The 26,756-nt window shown below is 35.4% G+C and overlaps 1 protein-coding gene across 11 annotated transcripts in view; it reads right to left on the reverse strand.

Annotated features, from left to right (window-relative positions):
• Window positions 1–1,921: 1,921 nt before the first annotated feature.
• Window positions 1,922–26,756, reverse strand: part of OXR1 (oxidation resistance 1) — a 585,179-nt gene continuing 560,344 nt past the window's right edge. For 7 of the 11 annotated variants that reach the window (XM_044002996.1, XM_044002901.1, XM_044003067.1 and 4 more), the window contains 6 exons: window positions 22,731–22,811; window positions 20,401–20,526; window positions 17,233–17,385; window positions 15,483–15,578; window positions 9,353–9,426; window positions 1,922–5,894 (listed from right to left, as the gene is read on the reverse strand). In XM_044002996.1, the coding sequence (XP_043858931.1) occupies window positions 5,759–5,894; window positions 9,353–9,426; window positions 15,483–15,578; window positions 17,233–17,385; window positions 20,401–20,526; window positions 22,731–22,811 (666 nt within the window). In that variant the 3' untranslated portion in view covers window positions 1,922–5,758. The remainder of the gene's footprint in view (window positions 5,895–9,352; window positions 9,427–15,482; window positions 15,579–17,232; window positions 17,386–20,400; window positions 20,527–22,730; window positions 22,812–26,756) is intronic. The other 4 variants (XM_044003208.1, XM_044003164.1, XM_044003259.1 and 1 more) reach the window with 1 other exon arrangement.

Raw genomic sequence — 26,756 nt, forward strand, 5'->3', positions numbered from 1 at the left:
TAAATATATAGTTGTAAAATTGAATTAAAGCTAATGATCACATTTTTCTAAAATTGTGACTCCCAAACTAAATTGAAAAATGTAAGTCAGGGGTAAGCAAACTTTTTCTGTTAAGGGCCAAGTAGTAATTATTTTAGGCTATGAAGGCTAAGTGATAAAATCAAGGGCATTATGCAAGTATTAAAGAAAAAAAAACCCACATTTCCACAAATATTTTATTGGTGAAGTTCACAATACAATAATTGTAGAGTACAACTTTTCTGTTATACAGGTCTATTAATGAGAATGATATTCTGATCTTAGGGGAGTTGTGTCTCCTATCACCTATCACAAATATTCATGCTTATGCTGATCTGTAATGAGATTTATATATTTCATTTTTGAAAATACCTTTTCATAGAAAGATATTACCAAATACCAATATCTGACATATGATTTTAATTGTGCATACTCATCATTTGGAAAGCATTTGAGAGTTAGGCAGAAGTTCCTCAATTGCATAGTCAGATGGATTTTGAAATAAGGAAAAACTTGCATGGATGCCTGAAAAACAATGCTGGAACTCTACTTTGAGCTCAGAAAAATCTGCAAATCTGTGTGTGGGAACAGCGATATTCCTTTTTTTAACTTTTGATAGCACATAAGATAGCACAATGTTAAAGCAGTTTAACATTTGTGATTCAAATGTTAGTTACTGAATTGACTTTACCACGGTATGTTTTACATTTAAGTACTGTTTTGTTTTGTAATTTTTAGTTGAATTCACTATGAAACATTATCAAATCTGCAGCAAAAGCTAATTTTCAGTCATTTAGTGCTCAATAATAGTGGTTGAAAGCAGTTTTTATTTAGGAAAAAAAAACTCAGCCCTGTGCTCAAAAATTCATAATACAACTTCACTGGTAATTAAAACAAACAAATAAAATGTTGCAGTACAATTATTTTTATGTATATTCACATATACAGATATATGTGTGTGTATATATATATATATGTATAAAAATACTTTCGAGTTAAAACTGCAATTTGCAGGGAACTGAGCAACTGTGAAGTGATGAGAGTGCCACACGTGATTTGTTACAACTGCTTGACTGCCATTGTGGCACAAAAGCAGCCAGAGACAATATATAAACAATTCTATAAAACTTTGCTTGTGGACAGTGAAATTTGAATTTTATATAATATCAATGTGTTAAAATTATTCTTCTTTTGAAACTATGATTGCCTTATGGTGTGTAACAAAACAAGCAGAGGGCTAGATTTGGCCTGTGGGCCAAAGTTTGTTTATCCCTAGTGGAAGACATTTGTGGCATCCTTATAGGACAATGATAACATCATGCTTAATGAAAGATTCACTGTTACAAAAATAAACAATTTGCTCCCTCTGTGTAGCTCCTCACCTGACCTGACTGCAAAGATAGGACAGAAATTCTGTTCTATCAGCTCCCTCCACTGGTTCTCTTCTCAGAGCTAATACCCTAAGAGGATACAACCCTTAGGCTGAACTCCTACTGATGTTAAATAAGTTTCCTGAATTTATTCAGCAATGATTAAATAACTCCTAACCCATTCCAGTGACTCTGAAACCCTTTGTACCAACCTCATTCTTTTTATTATATATTTTTTCAATTAACAGAAATCTGCCTTCTTATCCTCATCATATTTCAATACCTCTCCACCACCCCCACATTATAAACATGTTATTAACAAGAAAAATAAATTTTTGTGTTGTCCTTGTCCAAAAAAATCTCTCTCGTTTTTCAATCTGAGAGTTTCCCCTATCAGGAAGGGGATACATGTGTTTCAGAGTCATTATGCTGATCAGAATCCCTAATTCTTTCAAAATGGTTTGCCTCTACCATAATGTTGTCATGGCATAAATTGTTCCAGGTCAGTTGTTTTTACTATGAATGACCTTACATTTTCATTTTTTTTTTTTCAGTTTTTTGGCTTAGTTTTAACATTTCTTCTTGTCTCATGAAGCCATTAACTTCTGTTTGGTCCATTTGGGTAATTTGTTACTTGAGCCAGGTTTTGTACCTCTTATGATATTTAATTCCCTCTCCAATTCTTTTTTCCACAGTTCTAATTTCTTTCTGATGTTTAATTCTATCACTCATTTCATTTATAGAATATTTTTTAAAATCTTGCTTCAACTCTTCCAGGAATTCTCATTAAATCTGAGCCCGGGTTGTTTTTTCTTCTTTTTGTTTTTTGTCTTTGTAGATATTTTGGAGTCATTCTCTTCTATGTTTGTCTCTTGAACATCTCTGTTACCATAATAGTGTTTTATGGTATTATTTTTTGTTTGCTCAAGTCTTCCAGTCTACCTCCTGACTTCAGACTTGATGTTGGGGGCAAGTTTTGTGCACTTCTGGAAGTTCTGGGCTGGTCTTATTGATGCTTTATTGAGGTATTGAGAATTTTGTTATTCCAGTTCCTTGAAGACAGCTCAGGCTGAGGACCAGCAAGCTTTCAGTAATCCAAATAGCCTATTGGTCTGAGCTCTGGAAGTTTCTGACCTAGGTTTGAGTCTGCACAATAGTAGATTGCTGCTAAATTCACCCACTGTCAGCTAGCTCATTCAATGACCGAACTGCAGACTCCCCTTTGGTCTGGGTTTCTGACTGGTTATTGCTCTCCATGTTTCAGACTGGACTAAAAGTTGGAACTAAAACTATTCTTGGGAGGAGCCACATTGTTTCAGAATCTGCCTCTTAGTACACTGCCTAGAGTCTGTGGCCATTCCTTACTGCATATTGTTAGCCCTTGTGTGCATGTGTACCCTGGATCTGTGACCCAGAACTAGGTGGTGGTCCACCGAGCTGCCACATAGCAGCCACTCTCATTGCAATTCTGTTCTATTCCTTTCCCACTACCATGGGTCTGAGACCCATTGCCCTGGTGTACAGCTTCTCCTTGAGCGCCAATGTGCTCTCCTGGGCATGCTCCTGGCCAGACCTGGTCTCCCTGTGCAGACCGAGGTAATCTCAATTGGGAAATCACTTCAACACCCTCCTAATTTGACTCACTATCCGACTCAATAATGTGGCTTTTCCTAACCTTTATATTCCTCCTAAGCCTCCCCTATTGCCCCTTCTACTTCAGCTGAAAACCTTATCTCATATTTCACTGGAAAAAACTGAGGCCAATTGTGGAGAGAATTCTTTTATGCCCTCATTTCACAGATGACTTCTGCCACTATCTCAACTTTCACCTAACTTGCATAATGAATAATTGTCAAGACAAACCCCTCTACATACACAAATGACTCCATTCTATCCCATCCTCTCCCAGCAAACTGTCTTTTCTGTCATCCCCACTCTATCTTTAATCTCTATCTATTGACTGCTTCCCTACTGCCTACATGTCTCCCCTATCCTTTTATTTTATTTTTTTTTTGGTGGGATAATGCAGGTTAAATGATTTGCCCAGGGTCATACAGCTACTAAGTGTCAAGTGTCTGAGGCCGCATTTGAACTCAGGTCCAGGCTGGATTTGAACTCAAGCAGTCTCCCCTATCCTTAAAAAAAATCCAAATTCCCCCCAGCAAAAACCTTTGCTTGATTCATCCATCCCCACTGTTTCTCCTCCCTTTTGTGGCTAAATCCCTTGAGAAGGCCATCTACAATATGCACTTCCTTTTCTTATCTCTCACTCACTTAACTTCACTCCTGCCTCCAGACATTTTCACTGGCAGTCTCCCATATATGGCATATTCTACCTCCTAATCTCAGCCTCCTTGCTTTCCTCAAACCTCAGTTAAAATCCCACCTTGAACAGTAAGTCCTTCCTGACCCTCTTAATTACAGTCCCTTTCCTCTGCTGATTTCCCATTTGTCCTGTATAGTCTATAGATGGTTGCTTGCATAGTGTCTCCCCAATGGACTGTGAGCTTCTTAAGGGTTTTTGCCTCTTTTTGTATTTCCAGTACTTAATATAGTGCCTGGCACAGAGCAGGTACTGAATAAATGATGACTGACTGGCTTCAATAAATGGCAACTCAAATTTTTATACATGTATTTTAGTTTTATTTGCTATACATCACTATGACCTTATTATAATTGAAATCCATTACAGGATTGTTTAGTCTTAACTCCACAAAGACAATAATACTGCTGTGGAAGACCGAAGGAGAAAAAGGAGATATTTATTTACAGTTCCTTATATTGTAAACATTTAATCTATATACTAACGTCTAATAAGTATTAAGAGATTTACACAGACAATTAAGGAAATGATGTCCTGTATTTCCATTCATATTCAGCAGTAGCATATTAGGACAGAGCAACTGTTCCTATTAATTACCCTAGCAGTAAGTTTTCTTCAGCTAAGTATTTAACTTTCAAAAGAACTAAATATACTGAAGTGCTATACAACTACATCTACTTAAGCCAACACATCTGGCTTTTATTCCATTTTTAGAATAATTTAAAGTGCTATAAGCAACCTGTCAATCAACACTTTCTATAAGAACAAAACTACCTTTAAACATTAATTTACAAGATAATATACAATGTTCATCTGGAATAGCTGAAGTTTCAGCACAAAGTCACTGTCACATGTATAACAGCAGTTTTTGTTTTTTTGCATAACATAGAATAGAAGCTTTGAAATGAACTGTTTTGATGGGTTGTTATTGCCACAATGGTTTATTACTGCTTTTCCTACAAAAGAGGACAAGAACTACTAGTATATTCTAGTCTGTCTTTTTTTTTTTTCCTTGAGGTCACGACAGTAAATTTGCATATTCCACGAATCTACTGAGTTACAATATTGTCTACTATAGTACATGACCCATTTTATTAGCGCTGGTGCTAACTGTAATTTACAACATATATCCACTCAATTGTTTTTTAAATCACATTTTTTTTTCTTATCTGGACAAGAATAAACTATATTTTTGGATTTGAAGTGCAACGAGGCTAAAACAACAAAAACCATAAAATAGTATATCTGATATTTTATGTTGAAGAAATATGCATGTTTCATAGTCTTTGTATTTCTGATAATGCCCTGCTAAGCTACAAATAAGTTAATACTATATTTTCTTGCTTAATATATTAAACCAAATGGAATCATTAAGTTCTCATACTCCTTTGCAGTTTTACAAATCTTTAACAGAATCCATTAGTGCTGTTTCCCCAAACCTGCAAGTGTAATATGGTCTAATACAATTAGAATTCTTCCCTCATTTCACTTTTCCTAAAATGGAATCAAGAATGCCTTCTAAATAATAAATGGTGCTGTTATACTCAAGTGAACTAAAACTAGACAGTATCCTTTAATTTGGCATATAGTTTCTCATGTATTGGTTCTACAATGCAAGTTGGTCACTCGACCTCAGTAGTATTGTAGTCTATCATTATTTATAATCTCAATCTATGCCCCACATATACTTTTTTCTTTAAAAGAGTCAATATAATTTTAATTAAAAAAATTAACTAGGTGGAAGTTCAATATAGCAGCACTAACATTAGAGAGATTTTTAGATGGAGTGGCCACTCCTTTGTTAAACTGCAGTCAAACTGCAAGTTATTTATACTACATGGCACTAGATAAGTATTATACCTTGAGAACTCAGGGGAAGGAACATGATTTTTTTGGAAAAAACCCTCCAAAAATTATACCTAAAATAAATGGTGACACAGACTCATCTAAATTAGTTAGTGACATGCTACATTATATTGCTTCATGAACTTTCCAAACTATGCTTGTCCATGTCAGGTTTGGGGCATTATCCTGGTAAGAACAGTAGTTATTCAAAAGCCCATATTTCAATGTCTTGAATAAAGAAATCTTCTTTTTTAGAAAGTGTGTGGTTCCCAAATGTTTTACAGGAATGACTTCTACCATGGTAGAGATCCCCATCAAGCCAAAGAGCAAATTCTCCCCTGCAAAAGAAAAAAAATATTAGAACTATTCTAAAAATGGTTAACAAAGAAAAGTTATACACTTGAACTGTCAACAACTCCCAAAATCTGCACTGGCTATTTTCAGTTTACTATCATCCCTTACTCCATTGTTCTCTGCCTTCTTGCTGTTTCCATATCATGATCCATTATATCTATTAATGGGTCTGTTATGTGTAATAATGCTGTGATTACATGTTGGGAACAGATACAGAACTGACCCGATGGAACTTACATGAAGAGCATAAAATACATGTATTAGTACAATTTCAAGTAGGTCCTTAAAGACTGGTATTTCCAAAGGTGGAGGTATGGGGAGGAAATGGTAGATAAGGAAAGTACTGTAGGCAAAGGGAATGGCACAAAAAAAGTCCAGTGGTCGGAAGCACTGGGGATGTACAAGATCAAGCAATTAAGTTTGGCTAGAGCAAAGCATAGGAAGTATACTACGAGGATATAATAGTATGGAGGCATCAGCTAGTGAAAGGTCTCAAATGCCAAACTAAAGAGTTTGTGTTTGTGGTAGGGAAAAGGGAACCTACTAAAGGGTTTTAAGCAGAGAAATTATCATATCATATCATATCATATCATATCATATCTATCGTATAATACTACTATCAAGCAGTATTAAGAACAGATTGAAGTACAAAGAGAATAATGAGAAAACTAGTTAGGGACCTGTTCTAACAATCTAGTATAGTATTGTAATGCAAAACCAACAAAAACAACTCATCACCATATTATTTCAAAGTTGCTATGCCAGGGAATATCTACAAATACTGAAAGTAGTTACAAAGAATGGACATTTTTGTAAAACTTCATTTTATCCACTGACTTTCTTTTAGCTGGATAGAGTTTTATTTAGTCAGTCTACAGTCAATCGATTCTCAGTCAAAAAGTATTCATTAAATGCTTACTATGTGCCAGGCAGAGTGCTAAACACTGGAGAGACAAAAGAAGGTAAAAACCAGTCTCTACCCTTAAAGGGCCCATAATCTAATGGGGGAGACAACATGTAAATACACAGAGTACAGGAAGGTATTATGAAAGGGGAAGATGTCTGGATTTAGGAACTAAATGTGTTCATCAGAATGATGGATTTATGCATAAAGATGATGAACATAAGTCTATTTAACACAATAAAACTGTTACATGTTACAACAGCAATATCACGTGAAAGATATTATAAAAATGGTCTGTTATATAGCCTGATTAGCCTCTGAGATAGATGCAGGTCCATGGCGTTGTGTTCAGAGTGTTGGAGTGGAGTCAAAAAGAATCTCCCTTGTCACTTATTAGCTGTGTGACCATGGGCAAATCACTTAAACTGTGTCCCTCAGTTTCCTCATCTGTAAAATGAAGGTAAACTCTCAGGGTTATAAGGATCAAATGAAATATTATTTGTATAGAACTTTGCAAATTTTAAAGCACTATATAAATGATTATGATTATCTTCATCTTCATGTACATCATCTTTATCATGTTTTATCCCACATTTGTGTTAAGATCTTTCACTGCATTAAAGAATGTTAACTGGATTCATTCAATAATAAGGATAGAATTTACTTACAGACTTGGAAGGCCCAAATCATCTAAGGTAAGAAAATGTGGGTAAATCTTGAAAGATATAAGGTTGATATAGATTCAAATTCAAGAGCTGGTAGTTTTCTTTGACACACCTGGCCAAAGCAACTGCTTTTATTTTGGAACCTGAGTTTACTCTTACCAATAGATTCAAATGGGAATGGCATTATCACCTCTAGTCCTTTAGCTTGAGAAGGCTCTTCATGCATGGATCTGATGTGTTAAGAAGGCTCTTTGTCAAAAATACATATTATTTTAGATAGAGAAAGCTGAGATGGCAACTAAGTAAAAGAAAAATTCTCCAAACTGTAAATTGTAATAACAATAAATGTTCAAGCCCAATTAATTTAGAGGTAATTCAAATCAGAAAGTATCTTAAAAAGATTTCTTGCACCATGAGATAGAGAATGTCTTTCATTTGATGGTACAGGAAGACCCAAATTACGAATTGATTATCTTGTTCCAAAAATTGCTTTAGGTCAGGGGTTTAGAAAACAGTTGTCTTAAATATAGTGGTCAGGGCCAAAGGCAGCATACCAAAATCCATTTAACTCATAATGTTTTCTTCTGTGGTACTGAAGTGATCCTTCAGATCCTACAAAGTATTAATGGCTTTAAATACAGACTTTGTGATGTTCTATGTCTGTCAACAAAAGACTGGTCTAAATGGGATGGCCTAGAATCTATTTTTCAGTTTTTCTTAATATTGGCTTATAAATGAAATAGGACTCATACCATAATGTTTAAAAATTGAGTCTAATAGATAAAATATCTAAGTTATTTGCATGTAAGGAGCAACTTGGGAGCCTAGGAAAAGATTTCCGTCTTCTAAAGGGCCAATGAGGGAACAGAGTCAGGGACAGAACACTAAGCTCATGGATAGTGGAGAACTGGCCTGAGAAGAAAGAAAACTGAAGAGAGAGCTAAGATGATAACTGTGTTATGGTAGGGACCTGGGGAGAAAAGACAGCAGGAAAGAAAGCTGAGTTTAAACTCAGGAAAACTGATGAAATGGCAGAAATTTTAAAAAAAGAAAATAAATCTCAGGAATTTTGAAAATCACATCATTAGAGGGTTCCTATAATGATTAAATTAAAATCAATAATTTGGCCCTCGAATGCCACTTCACTTTACATACAAAGAAAATCAAGATTTCAAATAATCTGGGGGAAATTTGATGAAAAGTAAGCTTCTGTGTTCTAAAATTGTCAATCAAACCTTTAGAGAGAATATAAAAACAAACTGTCTTTACAAAATAAATATCAACTTTAATGAAATATATTTGAAACTGCAGTGAGGACTACAGTATGTGTGTGTGTGAAGATATTGAATTATTTAAACAAATTACCTAGTACAGAAGCATCTTTATTTTGTATGCATTTTTATTTTAATAGACCAAACAATCCCACCCTCCAAGGTCTTTAGCCAGTAACAATCAAATTCTGGGTTTTTTTGTTTTTGTGGGGCAATTGGGATTAAGTGACTTGCCCAGGGTCACACAGCTAGTAAGTGTCAAGTGTCTGAGGTCGGATTTGAACTCAGGTCCACTGTGCTACCTAGCTGCCCCAAACAATAAAATTCTGATCCAAAAAGCCATCACTCAGTTTTATTAAAAATAAGTTTGTTAATCCATCCATGAGTATACTTCTATTGGTATATTAGAGAAATTAATCTTAACAGGTTCAAATATTCTAGCTAAGTATAATTTTAAATTTTGGGGAAAAAACCATTATTTTTTAAAACCTGAAATAAAAATCTACACATTTTATTTAAAAATTCCTAAAGTGACAATTTAAGTAACCTAGAGTTGAGTTTTTTAAAAAGGATTTTTATGGTAAATATTTGAAGTAACTTACCCTCCTCCACCAAAAGCTAGGGAATCCATATCTCCTTTAATAAAAAACATATTATCTCCAGTCCATTTAAAAACCTAATAAAAAGAAAATAATGTTTTTTTAAGTAAACTTGATTTTTTTGGAATCAAGAATACAGAATGGATGAAAATAACCACAAAATTTATGCAGTTATCTAGAATTTTTTAAATAGTCAAACTCAGACAGCAATTATCAGACCAATTATAGTTACTGAACTTAGCTAAGAGTTTTAGGGGCTGGAAATAGAGGAAGGACAGACAAGTGGTTTTATCTGTCCAAATCTCCCAGAAAGTAATACTCTCTTCCTCATCTGAATGAGGTCATTCATTCAATAACTATTTATTAAATACATTACAATTGCCAAGCAGACGACAGCCACAGACTTCAGTATCTCTCATATTTTGATTTATTTCTATTAGTTACTTATGTACAATTTAATCACTATAGGCTCTTTACAAGGCAGGAAAGCATTGTCTTTTCTTCTAGAAAAGAACCTAGTACGAGGCACTGAACAAAAGCCACTGATCTGGTACATTTTTCTAGTTTGAACTGTGATGTTTAAAATCTAAATGTGTGGTCACCTTAAATTAGAAGCTTTAGCACCAGTCTTTGGGCATTAAGCATTTATTAAAGCATCCCAGGTATTCACATGGAGTTCAGAAAATCAAGAAAAGGCCTATCTAGCCTAGAGTTCCAGCCTGGTTGGGTTCTTCCTCAAATCCTCCACCACGAGCCTGCTTCAAAAAAGTGCTACCATTTTTACTGACTTGAAATATTCTTTTGGCATATGCCACTCATTGGGCATGCTTTGACTACATAGGGGTTTTCTAGCATCCTCGAACAAGGCTATTGCTAATGGAGACCTTATCAAGGATCTCCTAGATGTCCTGAAACTCCCCTCTGCTCTAGCCATTGTACATTGCCTTGCCCACACAGGGAATAATGATCCTGTGTCAAAGAGGAATGCACAAGCTGATTCTGCAGCCAAGCTCGCTGCTTTAGAAGCTTCTGAACATTTATTTAACCTCTCATCTTCTGAGGATGTTCCTCTCAACCTAACTTATGATGATTCAGAAGTGGAAAAATGGAGAAAGAAATTTAAGGCAAAACAGATCAATGGTGTCTGGGTGTCTCTGGAAGGTAAGCAACTTCTTCCCCGGAAATTCTATCACCAGGCATGCCTCTATCACCAGGCAAGGCCATTTTGGTACACAAGGCATTGTGGACTCTATTAAGAGGACCTGGATAGCACCAGGTGTGACTAACAGGGCATCTCGAATCTGCTAGGGCTGCTCCACATGTCAATCTTATAATCAGCATGCTTTCAAGGCCAAAGCTTATGGAGGTCGTCCTCTAGCATCGACACCCTTTGAGCACCTGCAAATTGACTATATCACAATGCCAAAGGCAGGACATTATAAATTTTGCCTTGTTATAGTTGATCAACTCACTTAGTGGGTGGAGGCATTTCCCCGCCCCGAGCCACAGCTGCCTTTGTTGCCAAGACTCTTCTCAAAGAGATAGTTCCTCACTTTGGCCCACCAGCCTGCAGTGATTCTGACAAAGGCACACATTTTACTGATTCGGTTTTATCCCAAATCTACTCTTTCTTGGGAGTGACTCCAAAATTCTATACACTCTACCACCCACAAAGTTCAGGCCAGGTTGAATATATGAATAAAGAGCTTAAGAGCATGATTAGCAAATTATGTACTGAAACCCATTTGAAATGGCCTGATGTTCTACCATTGGCATTATTCTATCTACACAGTAGACCAAGAGGAGAACTTCATATATCTCCTTATGAGATGCTTTTTGGTCACCCTCCTATCCAAGCTAAAACTTTTCCCCCAGTTTATACATCACTGGTGGGAGGTGATACTTCTGTTGCCTCCTATATACAGGAATTACAGATTAGGCTACATGAACTCCATGAGGCAGGAGTACAAGCTGGTCCTTTAGATTTTTCCTTGCATATTTAAGTCCTGGAGACAATGTATATATTAAGAACTTTCAGTGATCCAGTGGGACCCAGCCTACTTGGGAGGGAACTTTTCAGGTATTATTGACAACTCCTACTGCTATTAAAATTGGAGAAAAGGAATCTTGGATTCATTGTTCCCATGTAAAGCCTGCACCATTTATAGGTAAAGAAATTTCAAATAAAACTCAAACAGACTCTAAAGAGCAAAAAATCCTAACAATATAGCAGCTGCTAAAGAACAAAGAACCCTAACAGAGTCCAGAAGCAATAGGCAGTTCCCATTTGAAAATCCTACGAATCAGTTACATGCTCTGGGACTCAGTCTCCATAAGGTATTAGGAGATGGAAATTGTTTCTTTAGGTCCCTGGGAGATCAATTAGAAGGTCACTCTAGAAATCATCTCAGACACAGACAAGAAACTGCTGATTATATGCTCAATCATAGAAAAGACTTTGAGCCTTTTAGAGAGGATAACACTCCCTTTGAAGAATATGTTGCTGATTTGAAAAAAGCTAGTACTTGGGCTGACAATGATGTGATTGTAGCCTTTGCAAAACATAACCAACTGAATGTAATTATCCACCAGTTGAATAAATCCCCCATGGCAAATTCGTGGTACAGACAAAGCCAATGCTAAAGAACTCCACATTTTCTACCATAAAGAACATTATGACAGCATTAAAAAAAATCAATGACAATTCAGGAACCCCTGTCACTTTGGCATGCAGAGAATAGGGGAACCAGGTAAAACAATGTGGTGTACCCCAAACTCTAGCAGTATAATAATTTACCGTTAACAAGCTTTTCCTTCTACAGGTAAACCACTGAGAGCACATGGCCTTGTTTTCTGGCCTACCTCAACCTCTCCCACGCTTTCTCTTCCCCTTTATTCCTTGAAACCATCTTTTTTTTATTTTAAAGGCATTGAAAAGGCCTGGAATTCACCACATACTTAAGTTTCCTCATGAACACAAAAGGGTGCTTAGCAAACCTTTTGCTTTTTTGTTTTTGGTTTGTTTTTGACTTTTGTTTCTTTTTAACTCAATTTTGTAAACTGAGTGAATTTTCAAAGACATTTTAAGTATATGCTGTGGGGCCACTGGGCCTCAGAAGCTGAAGAGAACCATGGGTTTAATGAGTTTGTTTATGAGATGATGTTTTTTTTTTTAAAAAAAAAAAAAGGGGGGGTATTGAAACCTATTGCTTGATTGATCAATGAACATAGTGAATATTGAGCCTTGCTGACTGAAGTTTTATTTCTTTTTGATAAATTGATTATCACTTTAATTATCTGTTATTGTCATACTAGATAGAGAATTCATGTACAAGATGATGTGGTTTACTTGCTCAAAGAAGATTATGTTATGTTTAATATTATCAGCCATTTACATTCATTTATCATTTATATGTCATTGTGACAATGTATACTCTGAGTATGGTTTGGAATTATTGTATATATTACAAGTATATCCTCAGTTATGCAGCATAACATACATTTTATCATCCTATTGTCTTTGGTGCAATTAATATGAGATTTTTGAATTATGGAAACATCATTTCAGAGACTAATTGCTCTTACAATGAGCTTGATGCAGGCCCTGGAGAGAATACATGTACAACAGGAGAAGAGACAGGTACACATAAGATGCCCTGATGGAGGCTGAGAAAACAGCCAAATACATTCAGGTAGTCCATGGTTTGCTTATGATGGCGACTATGTAGACCACAATTGCTGGACATAGTCCAGTTTCTTCCTCTTTCCCTCTGAAAATTGCCTGGTGTCATAGAAGCTCCAACACATGCACCTAGTTTAACTTAATTTGTTTTCTTTTTCTTTCACTCAGTCTGATGGCATGATCAGAATCCATCTACCTGTGGCCTAACACAATTGCTGGATGTCTTGGAACCATGAGATGTGGTATGGCAACCTTTCCATAACATTTTCAGGTGTCATCATGAACATATTACTAAATTTGGCCTTGATCCAGAAGTGTTATAGATTGCAAAACTGTCTCAACTCTGTATTATATAAAGGAGGGGAATGTAATATTATGTGTGTGTGTGTGTGTATATATATATATATATATATATATATAGTTTAAGTATGAGTTATATTTTGAAGAACTCTCACTGTTTAATTTGATCACTGACAATGCTATGCTAAGAATTAGTGAAAATCCAGCAGTTCAACAGCTAAAGAAGTGAGTCCAGAGACAACCAGAATCCAGACCAGAGTCCAGTTTTCCTGATGACATCTCACCACTCCAAGAAGACAAGATCTCAAAGACTTTAAATAAACAGTTTCATCTTGTTGTTTTCCTTTTTTCCTTCTGTTATTATATATACCATTTGTAACATGTATTCTCTGCAGAGGCCCTCCCTCTGCAGGCAGTGTCAAAGCGCCAGTTCATGAGGGACCGCCCCTCTGGACAAAATTTTCCCTTTCTCCATTTTCTATATTGTTATTAACATATTGTTTGTTAGCATAGGGTATTATATTCTGTTATTTTTGACTGTTTTGTCAAGGAAACACTCTGTGTTCCTCAAAGAAACAAAGTGGGGAATGTGATAAGATTATTGGAATTTGGCTGATTCATTAGGAGGAGCCACACCTGGCCTGCCCTGAAGTGATGTAGGCTACTGATGTCAGAAGGAGAAAACCTCTCTCCATAGGCAGTTTTTGAAGGACCTCCCCTTTTGGGGGAGAAAGATTAAATGCTCGTTGAGGTGAGTCTGGGTCTCTTCCGGAGTTTCCTCCTTCCCAGTGGTGCCAGCAGCAGTAGATGTCTCAGGTGGTGAGTTAACATAAAAGACCTGCTTTCTTTTGAATTAGCTTAACTGGAAGCGAGTTGGAGATTGTATAGACTTAGGTTAGAGCTAGGAGGATTATCCACATTTCTTTTTCCCTACTCCCTTATCTTTGATTTTTATTAATTTCACCTTTTATTCCCAATTAATAAAATCTGATCCATTTGTGGAAAAGAGGCTGTAAGGCTCCTTTCTTATTGGCCTGGGAGAAATATCTAAAAAGGCAGTTTGGAGGGGAGGGAGCGTTGGAACTAGAAGTCCCTCATTATTTCTGGGACCCCAATATTACGGTGAGCCACTCAATTAACTCTCTAGATATTAAATTTGGCCCTCACAGAACCATAACTGTGCTTATGGTGTAGGGACAACAAAATCAATTAATAACCATTTATTAAGTACCTACTATGTGCCCAGCACTGGAAATACAAAAACAGAAGTGAGATAGTCCCTGCCTTCAAGGAGCCTACACTTTCTATCTCTTGGCTCTCTTCCATTTTGACCCCTACTTACTTCTCTATCACCCCTGCTGGATCTTTATTCATGACCATGGTCATCCCTCAAAGTTGTCCTGGGCCATTTCTCTATATATTATCTCACTAACATGAAGTGATTTAATTAGCTCACAAAGGTTCAATTATCATCTTTATGCAGATGATTCTCAGATCTATATATATCTAGTGCTAGGCTGAGCTCCAGGTCCACGTCACCAACTGCCTAATAAATATTTTGAAATAGATGTTCACAGTTATCTCAAACTCAACATTTACAAAACAGAATTTTATTGTCTATTCTCCCAAACTTCTCTATAACTATTAAGGACATCATCATTCTTCTAATCACTTAGTGTCTCAACCTCACCCCAATATGTAAAGGAACACACTTGAGAAAATATATTTAGTGTTAAGAGTATCATTATCATTGAACTATTAATTACGTTCATTTGAGGCTTTTCAACTAGTTATTTTCAATTAATTTGGAAAAAACCAGAATTTTGGCAAGATCATTCTAAATAAGCAGTGGTTATTATTGTACAACTATCTATAAAAACTTTAAAACTTTGGAAGAGTAATTGACATAAAAAGTATATACTGCCATAAACTCACTACCCAGGGACACTCAATATTATTTAGTGTTTAATTTAATTTAACTGTTACCTTTGAATAAGATTACTCTTTAATCTATAGGTAGTAAAATCATATAATCATCTAACATATCAAAACTCTTTTGTCAGTTCAGGAATCACATTTTTATATTAATATTAAGCCATAAAATAAAGTTTGTAATAACATTTAATAAACAAAATTTTAACATGTCTTTACCTCAAATTCTGGAGAAAAAGTAAAAACGAAGGTCTCTCCAGTCCCATAAAAGCAGTCACTCACTTTAAATGGTTCCGATGCCAATGCACCAAAAACCTATAAAGCAAAATCAAAGGTTAAGTTAGCATGGATCAATCTGAATGTCAAGTAGACTTATAAATTGTGAAGTAATTTATATTTCTCAGTTTTTCTTATGACACATCATCACTGAAAGCATGATCAGAATGTAACAAACATTACACATATTTTAGTAATTGAGGGAAAAGGAGAATGTTGGTAAGAACATACAATATCATAAAAAAATAATAATCACAGTAATAATAATAATTAACATTTATATAGTGCCTAGTACATGCCAGGCACTGTGCTAAGTGCTTTACAAATATTATTTCATTTGATCCTCACAACAAGCCTGGGAGACAGGTATGGTTATTACCCTCATTTTACAGATAAGGAAACTAAGGCCAAAAGAATTTAAGTGAACTGCCCAAAGTCACATAGCTAGAAAATTTCTGAGCTCATATTTTAACTCTGGTCTTCTTGACTCAAGCTCTGGCATGCTATCCACCTGTCATTAATAAAAATAAAATGTAAGAAATAAAAACTAGTTATCTAATTCTGGTCCTAAAATTCAAAGCTTAACCATAAAAATTATTAAATGATATGACATAAGTATGTATAATCAATATATACTAAACAAAATACATGTGTTTAGATGCATTCAGATTTAACCACCTAGACTACAGAAACTGTCTTGTGTTGTATGTACTCTTTCTATGGGGGCCTAATGCCATAAAGGAATGCCACCACCACAATGAAGAAATGCTTGCCACTTTACTATACAATAAATCTATCCAGGGCCTTAAAAACACTTGAAGGAATCTAAGAATGTAATTATATCATTAGATATGGAAAACACAATTGCTACTTTATTTAAGTTATTGTAGTTATTTCACACTAACTGAAGACACAGGAAACAGAAATAGTATTTTGGTATCCTTATAGTTTAATCTTAAAATTTGTGTGCTAAAAAGATCAGGGGGAAAATTAACTATTTCTAATTCCAAAACCTCAATTTGAACATTTAGGTACAAGAAAATTTCTATAAGGTTTTACTTATTCTGGCAAGTAAAGAGAATTGTGAAACTAGAATAGGTAGTTTATTTAAATGATGGAAATTACAGCAAGATAAAACTAAGTCAGTCAGATAAGGAGATTTACATCAGGGTGAGGCATCTCTTCCCCTAACAAGGATTTTGCACACATTTTTTCCTAGCTAACAACTGATTAGTCAAAAACACAATATCAGGTCAATTATCCATGTGTTTATGACCTCTTTCTCTTGTTTAGAAAAAAAAATGGCTATGGCTTTAGTCACCTTCCTAATTTCTTTAAAAGGACTATTGTAATAGGCTTGAGTAAAAATATTTTAAGTGATTTTACAATTATTTTTGCCTTTTCTCTCATTATGTAAAGCAAAAGAACTTATGTAGTTCATTTTAATTCAAGTATTCTACTCTTTCATATGAGATCTAAATCTGCTTGTGCTACTGAGATAATTTGATCGTGTATAAATTTATTATTCTGTTGCATTCATGGTTAAACCTTTTTAAATAACAACAATAAGGATTTATATAGCACCTATGTGCCAGGCACAGTATTAAGTGCTTTACAATTTTAATCATGTTTGATCCTCACAACAATCCTGGGAGGTAGATGCTATTATTATCCACCATCATCTTTTTCATACCTGGCCATCACTGTCTTTAATCACCATCAGCACTGGTGTGTCCAAACCTAACATTGTTCGATATAGGGTCTTCAAACTTGTACCATGTTTCCCAGTACCATAGACAAGAGTCCAAGGATAGCCAATGGTTCGTGGTGGAAGATGTTTAGTGAGCTAGGGAAAAGTAAGTATCAACATTATTTAAATAGCTACCACCTTTTGTTATGGTCCTGCTACATATGCCATATGGAAACTATCCCCACCAGCAGACAGTCCCCTTTTATCATCCCCACTTTCTCACTCATCTTCAATCTCTCCCTGACTACTGGCTCCTTCCCAGTTGCCTATTACCAGTAAGAAACATTATGTCTCCCTCAACCTCAAAGAACACCCTCACTTATCTTCTACCTCCTACTAGCTCTCTTTATCCTTTCTGGTTAAACTGCTTAAGAAGGTAATTTATAATAGATTCCTCTGTTTTCTCTCTTCACACCTTTTTTATTCTATAATCTGGCTGCCAATCTTATTCAACTAAAACTGCTCTCTCCAAAGTGACCAAAAACCTTTTTTTTTTAGTGAGGCAATTGGGATTAAGTGACTTGCCCAGGGTCACACAGCTAGTAAGTGTTAAGTGTCTGAGGCCGGATTTGAACCCAGGTACTCCTGACTCCAGGGCTGGTGCTCTATACACTGTGCCACCTAGCTGCCCCAACCAATAACCTCTTAATGGTGACATCCAATAACCTATATTTAATCCTCATCCTTAGTGACTTCTAAGGTAGCCTTTAGCACTGCCAATCACTTCCTTCTCTTTGAAACCCTTTTCTCTCTAGGTTTTCAGGACTTTTCTCTCCTGAAATTCTTACCCATCTGACTGCTCCTTCTCCTCTGGATCAGCATTGAGGTCATGCCCACTAACTCTGGGTGTTGTACAGAATTCTGTCCTAGGCCCTCTTCTCTTTTCCTTCTATACTACTTTACTTGGTGATATCATAAACTACCGAAGATTTAAAATATTATTTCTAGACTGATAACTCACAAATTTACTTATCCAACCCTAACCTCTCTTCTGACCTCTAGACTCTCAACTCCATCTGTTTTTGAGACATCTTGAACTGATTTGTCCTGTAGACTTAAACTCCACATGTTCAAAAATTAAAGTCATCATCTTTCCCCCCAAAGTCTACTCTTTCCCAAACTTTACTATCAGTATCGAAGGCACCACCATCTTCCCAGTCCCCAACTTACAACCTAGATGACATTCTTGACTCCTTATTCTCTCACCCCACCTCCCATATGCAACCTGTTGCCAAATCCTGCTGATTTCAACTTTGTAACATCTTTCAAACAGCCTCTGTTCTCTCCTGATATGATTACTACCCTAGTGTAGGCCCTCATCTCCTCACACCTGAAAGAACTGTGGGAATTGTGTGAATCAAACTGACTCCATCTTGAGATTTAAGTTTCATTTTCCTCTAAATTCTTAAGAGAATATCAAATTGCCCTAAGTTTGAAGTGACTGGCCTATGAGAACTGCATGCTGGGGTCCTGGGTATGGAGTTAATATCTTTGAGAAATTGAAGAAAACAGGAGAAGTGGCCTGAAGAGTGGAAAAAGGCATGTCTTGATTTTTAAAAAAGGGAAGAGACCTTAGTCCTTTAAACATAAGGCTCCTGATCTTGACTTTATTTTAGTTCATGGCAAAATTGTAGAGAATAATGATTAAGAGATAAATTGTGAGTATTTAGAAAAGCAAATGATAGTGACCAAGAATCAGCAGGTCTTCATCAAGAACAGCAGATAAGGCACTTTTCTATTTTTCATAATTTCCAGATTGGTCAGTACAGGAAACACTGTAGACGGTTTACTCATATATTAGCAAGGTCTTTAGACAATTTTTCCTGCTACCCTTAGGGCTGAAGCACAGTAGTTAGGTGGCTTTGGAATTGGACCTAGGAGTAGTAATGCACAGATATCAACCTGGAAAAGGTCTCTAGTAAAGTATCTGACAGATTTGACTTCGGTCTTTTATGCTTGACTATATTAAAAAAAAAAATGACGAAGACATACTTGATATGCTTATCAATTCTGCAGATGAAACAAAACAAAGAGGTATAGCGAACAAGATGGATGACAAGGTCAGGTTGCAAAAAAATCTTTATAGCCTAGAATAATAGCTGGGCAAGTCTAATAGGAAGAAATTTAATAGTTATAATTGTAAATTGTCCTATCTAGACTTGGGCTCAAAAAATAATTCATGAAAAACATTTCCGGGGTTTTAGAATGTATTGAAAACTAAAAAGTGAGTCAATAAGATGATATGGAAGTAGTAATAAAGCTAAAGTGATCTCCATATTAAAAGAGAAAGTGATCAGAATAAGGGTGTTTATAATCCTGTTGCAACGCAGTGTTTTTTATGGGTACACATTTAGGAAAAGGAACAACAAACTTGAAGATGGAACACAAGGATTGCTGAAGGAACCAGGAATGTTTCATCTGGAGAAGATTAAATGTTAGGTATTGCTTTGAAATATCTGGGTAGAGAATGGTAGAGAATGAAGACTTATTCTGTTTGACCCCAGAATACACAATGAGTAGAAATTGTAGAGAGGCTAAGTTCAAATAAATATGAAGAAAACTTCCTACCAATTAGAGCTATTCAAAAGTGGAAGAGGCTACCTTAGGAGGTAATAGATTGCCCATCAACCAAAGTCAAGCAGAAGCTTATCTGTATTAATTAATATTGTAGAAGGAATCACTGCCTGAAGTATGGGTTTAGACTAGATGATGGTTAACAATCTTTCCAACTCTGAGATTATTTGAAATTACTTCAACTCTAATTCATGTATATGTTTGTAGAGCCAGTTCACCAATTCCCGAATTATTTGTAGTAGTAACAACAAATTGATTTAAGTTTCTGGTGAACTAAAATAAACAGTTATCATGGGCACAGATTCTCAGTTTAAGAATGTAAAAATTAAGTTTAGTCATCTGTAGTTTAGCTCAGGGCTTCTTAAACTTTTTCCCCCTCACAACCCCTTTTTGTCTGAGAAATTTTTATGTGAATCTGGGTATATAGGTATATATAATATTTCACTACTGCCAGAGTTTTTGTGACCCCCACATTCAGTTATACCGAAGTTTAAGGACCTCTGATTTAGCTAATAGCATTTTAGGCTAATTTCTTACCTTTTCGATTTGATCTGGTAGTAACAATTCACTTGGATCACTGAGATTTGGTCGAAATGCTTCAGACTCCAGGTCTGCTTTTACAGGAGTAGCTTGCTTTGAATTTACATCTTCCCTTGTGGTAATCTAAAAAGTAGAAAGCAAAACTATTAAGAGAAAATAATAACATGCTCTTTTGGGGGGGGGGGGCGCGCAGGGCAATGATGGTTAAGTGACTCGCCCAGGGTCACACAGCTAGTGTCAAGTGTCTGAGGCCAAATTTGAACTCAGGTCCTCCTGAATCCAGGGCCAGTGCCTTATCCACTGTGCCACCTAGCTGCCCTCATTAACATGCTCTTTTTCAGGCTTCTGGGGAAAAAAAAATCTTAAAATTTTGTACTTTAGAAAATTTACTAAAGGTTTAGGATCTTACACGATAAAATGATTTAAACTTAGCCACACTGCTAATAATAGGGGGCTTTCAACCTAACTTTAAATATTACTTATCCCATTCTTTAATATGGGAGATTAAAAAAAATCATTTAGGCAAATTTTTTACATGTTTCTGGTCCTCCAAGAAACAGAGGAGAGCTAGGCTCCTTTGAAGTGCTGAATTTTAAGAGGAGTTAACATTGTGGTGCTTCTGCATAGAGTGGAGAATGTTTACTGATTTTAAGTGAAAAAAAAAATCTTATTCAAGATAAACCTTACCTTAACTATGTGGAAGTTTCAATTCAAAATTATATAAATATATAGCTTTCATTTTTATCTTATCACCTTTATTTTCAGCATAAATGTTTACATAGTATATAAATCTCTTTCCTTTGAAAGCTAAAATATGCTGATTCATGTCAGAAAAAAGTGGCTTATCTGAATTTTTAAATTTTAATTTGACCACAATGTTTACCTATTTGAAAACTATTCTGTACATAATATTTTATTAACCAATTAAAAAGAAACTAAACCAGTTTTTAAAATGCAATAAATTGATTTTTTCTTAATAAAAATGTCTTACAGATATTCATTAAAAACATTTTTCAAAAGATGTAATTTATATACTTCAATCCTTGCTTAAAATCCCAGCGGACTTTACCAACCAAACATTGTTACTTTAGAATACTGAAATACACTAATATTAGAAACTATTTTGTTAAAAAGCTGCTTGAGCATATTCTTGTTGACAATAATTTGAAAAATATACAGCATCCTATGTGGAGCAGATGACTAAAATGTAGCAACACCCGGCGACTGTGATTATTAAAAAAAAAATGCTGTTCAATAAAACTACATTGGGATTAAAGTTGCTAAATTATGTTGTTCATTTAATACCCCAATATTTACATTTTAAAATAACTTTAAACAATAAATTTTCCAAAACTGTACTGTTTCCTTTATGAGAAACAATAACATTATGCCTTTCACACCATCATCATAACATTTCACCCTAATTTTGATGATGTGATTTTAAAAACAAATACAAAACAACCAAAATCCCAAAAAAGCATTAGAAGCATTAGGAGAAAAAGGAAAAATATCAGCAGAAGTAGTAAAGCTAGGAAAGCATTCTTCTATATAAAAAGGAATATACACTACTTATAAGATAAGAAAGTGAATAGTAGAAGTTTCATCATGTCACTTCATGGTTCTTAGAATCACAAGGCCATTTTATATAGTTTCAAATCATTTTTCTAGTTCTGGTGCATTTATTTTTCTAATGAAACTCTAAAATGTATCCACTGCCAACCAGGTGTATACCTCAAGAAATTTGCCACAAAGAATTAGAAGGGGGTGCAGGAACATTTAATATCTTCTCCTTTGGATTCCTGGGAATTAGACCGGTATTATTTTATTGATTAAACTGAAAAGCAATAAATTTTAAAAGGCAAATGTTTAAACTTGGTTGCTGTATAAGCCTTAAATAAAAATTTTATAATTGTTTTGCAAAGGACCATATCTTTTAGATTGTTTTTTTCCTAACAGACTCATTCCCAAAAGTCCAAAAGGATGATTCAATATTAAACTAAAACTAAAACAAAAAAAAAATCATCAAGTTCTCATCACTGTCAAAAAGAGAGTAATGAAAACATTTCTTGATTGACAGAAAATTCCTCTGACATCATGTTTGAGAGTTTTCAAAGTGAAAAGATGATGGAAAACATAATCCCACATCTCTTCAATGTAAGTATTGTATTGTTTAACCAAAAACAAAAGGAATTTTCTGCTTTATTGGTTTTTTTAGTGCTGCAACCAAAACAAATCCACCAAATATGGGACTTGTCCTGATGAAGGACACTAAAAACAGAGAGTGCTTCAATCTCTGAAAAATGGATTTAAACTACTGAAGGGGGCACCTGGAGACGTCTGCAGAGTGTGCGCAGTTCTTCAGTATTTAGAGCATCGATCCTGCGGTGATACTCAGCCACTGACACTACCTGAATATGGAGACAGGAAGACAATAATTCCACTGACAATTGAAGAAAAGAGGTGCCAGAAAAAAATGGAGAAATCATAATGGGGAAAAAGAGAAAAGCTTTGCAATAAAAACAAAAATGTTAGTAGTATCAGAAATATGTATTAATATATTTCCTAAACTGGGGGTCCATGAGCACACAGGATAGTTAAACTCATGGTGAAAATATGTATGAAATTCAGGATTTCCCCCATATACACACAGAAAGTCCCAAAGACCTACAGCAAAATAGAATGAAACTATACATAATTAGGTATAAGGATTATACCTAATTAATACGAAATAAATATAATGAGGATTTATTGTATGGACTATCTCATGTACAGACTGCATTCAATAAATGGCATTTAAGCATTTTAAGAATGGAAACACTAAACAAAACATCACAGGTTTTGATGTTGAAGTTAATTTTTAAGACCAAATATACAAATAAAATGGCATTTAAAATTCTTCCTCTGAAACTAATGTACCTCATACACTGCATTCACTATGACAATAGAGGTAAAGTAACTCCTTTCAGAGCAAGATGACAAACATACATATAATCATACAAAAGATATTCATGGAATAAAGAGGTAGCAAAAGAAGAGCCATATGAAAAGGTAATTTTAAGCCCAAACCAAGAATAAATATAAAGAAAAAAAGTTTAAGCACCAGAACAAAGAAAGAAATATCAGAGACAATAATCTAAGAAACAGTTTACTCCTTAAAGAGGGAAATGGCTTTTTTTTTCCCCAGGAAAAATTAAGATAACAATAGGCACTGACATTCCTAAACTGCCACCCCAAATACACAAAAGTATGTGAAAATAGTTCCTTCAAGTTAGCACAGAGAGCTATATGGGCTTCAGAAAGGAAAGTCCTAGAGATCTATGATGGGGTTCCAGCACTTAGTCTTCCTTTCATAAATACTGATATGCAGTCCTAGCATCAGTCAAGTCAGTCAACTAGCATTGATTAAGCACTTACCGCACGCCAGGTTCTGTGCTAAGTTCCTGAATACAAAAAAAAGGGCAAAAACCCAGTCCCTGCATCATATAAACATCTATCTACAAATAAGTTAAATGCAGAATAAACTAGGGACAGTCTCAGAGAGGAGGAAGGGGAAAGGCTTCTTGCACTAAGTGGGACTTTTAAACTGAGATTTAAGGAGACCAGAGAACCTAGAAGTCAGAGATGAGGCAGAAAAAACATTCCAGGCATAGAGGACAACCAGTGAAAACGCTGGAGTCAGATGGGAATGTTGTATGTGAGGAACAGCAAGGAAGTCGGTGTCAAGAGATCAAAGAATATGTGGAAGGGAATAAGGTTTAGACTTGGAGCTATGCTTTTAGGGCTAATGTTTTTTATATTTATTAACTTAATTAGTCTAAACTATAATCATCACAACTGTCACTATTTAAAATGACTGACCAAGCCTGTATATCAAGTCCAAAACACTCACTCATTAGTCTTATCCTCTCCTCTCTACTAGACTAACTTCCTTGGTAGTGCCTTGGCATCCTCTTAGTACCTAGTACTAATTAGTATTTAATTCTTCTTAAATGTGAACCTATGTAAATCACACTGAAGGTAGGTAACAAATCTTAGTCCAAACATGTATACCTCCCCAAAATAGGAGTGATTTGTTATTGTTTTGTTAGAGTAAGGCTTTTCTTTAATCAATCATTTAAAAAGTATTATCAAGGGTCAGCTAGGTGGCGCAGTGGATAGAGCACCGGCCCTGGAGTCAGGAGTACCTGAGTTCAAATCCGGCCTCAGATACTTAACACTTACTAGCTGTGTGACCTTGGGCAAGTCACTTAACCCCAATTGCCTCACTAAAACAAAAAAACAAAAAACAAACAAACAAACAAAAAAGTATTATCAAGCACCAAGCACTGATCTATGGGTCAGGAATAGAAATGTAAAGAAAAGAAAACAAATATAAATACAAATACAAGTTGGTTAAATACAAAGTAGTTAGGCATTGTAGGCACTAAAAGTGGGGCTGGAAAAGAGGTGGTCCATGGCTCAGGATAGGCTAAATGTATTAGGATGGTTGTGATTGACCTATATATACCTTGAAAAAAAGTATTCTTAGAAGTGGTAAGGAGATGGTACATTCTGGGCAAAGATGGATTGCCAGTACCAAGACAGAGACTGGAGATGGGGTGCTGTGTGTGAAGAAAAGAAAAAATGCCTATTTGGCTGGATCAGATAGCATGAGAGGTGAGTAATGTCCTGTATGGCTGGAAAGAAAGGCTGGGGACAGTCAAGAAGGGATTTAAAAGTTAAACAGAAGAATGTTTATTTCATCCTAAGGCAACAGGGAGCCACCAGAACTGACTGAGCAGAGTAGTGACATGTTCAGATCTGTACTTAAAGGAAAATTACTTGGGCAGCAGTGTAAGGGATTGAATTGAGTTATGAGAAATTTGAGGCAGAAGAGACCAATTAGAAGCTATTAAAATATTTCAAGCAAAAGGTGATGAGAACCTCAACTAATATAGAGAAGATACAAGAGGCTGAGGAATGGAAATCAAACAGGTAGGAGGAGAAGCCAAGACAGTCACAAAATTCTGAAAAAGAGAGAATATCCTGAAGAAAAAGGTAGTATGTAGTGTCTTTAAACCACAGAAATAACTGGGATTTTTAGAAAAATTATTAGAAAAGAAAGGTTTATAAAATTTCCTAATGGGTTTGCTTGTTCCATTCCTTTTTTTAAAAGTTATTTTTATTTTTTTAAGTGGACAAGGTCTCCCTACCTTGTCCAAGATGGAAGTACAGGGGCTCCTCAGAGGCTGGATCCCCAACTGACCTAAACAGAAGCTTTGACCTGGTCCATTTCCTACCGAGGCAGGTCTGCCCCTCCTTATTAGGCAGTCTGGTGGCCCTTCACTCCTAGGGGCATACCACATTTGTGCTGAACTTAGTGTAGACATCAGATTGGCTTTAACTCAACTATAGCTTAGAACTACCAAACTCAGGTGATCCACCAAACTCAGCTTCCTTAGCAGCAGAGATCACAAATCTAAGACAGTTTTTAGACTACTCACAAGTAGTATTTTATCTACTAAGCACACTGAGGGCAGGGACTATTCCAGGGTGAGGTAAGAATCATAACATTATTATTTTGCTTTGGCACTTCCATGTATGTAATAAAAGTAAATATCTGAAGCTTTCACTTGAGCAAGTACCTGACAGTTCTACTTTGAACAAAACTAGCAGTAGAAACTATAGTCGGCAGGACTAGCACCCAGTGATCTGTGCAATGAATGGGTCTTTAAGGAACAATAGAAGAAGGCGGATAAACACTAACATTTATCAATTTAGCTAATCTTTCTTCTCCATAAGGATAAGTAGTAGAATTGACTGTACAAATATTCAAATCCTGTAAAAAAGGGATATTACCAGCTGTATTAACCCCCTCACAACAACCCAGTGAATGTGTTTTGTAAACCTCAAAGTCCTATAGAATTGTAAGTTATTATTACTATTACTTGTATAACTTATACACACAAGCACATTATTTAGCATGGGAAAGGAACTAATTCAATAAATGACTGCAGAATAAATGAATATAGAACCAAATGCAACAAATCCCATACCATAAAAACACAAATTCAATGAAAATAGAACCTTCAACTGGAAACTGTTTACATGACATGTTCAATAATTAAGATAATAAAGCAATATCAAGAAAGTATTTTTTAAATCCTGTGTTTAGAGTCAGTCCTATATAGAATTCATTCAGTTCTCTTAAAAACATTCTATGTTAATAATATGATGAAAATGATTAATGAATATGTTTATGATACATTTAAATTTACAAGACCATTATAAAAACCATAGATCCTGAATCAAAGCAAGACTGAACTATTTGTTAAAAATGTATAACAATGCCAATAAAGTAAAATAAAGATGTT

Source organism: Dromiciops gliroides, chromosome 1 (genome assembly GCF_019393635.1).
Source record: "Dromiciops gliroides isolate mDroGli1 chromosome 1, mDroGli1.pri, whole genome shotgun sequence".
Lineage (NCBI taxonomy): Eukaryota > Metazoa > Chordata > Mammalia > Microbiotheria > Microbiotheriidae > Dromiciops > Dromiciops gliroides.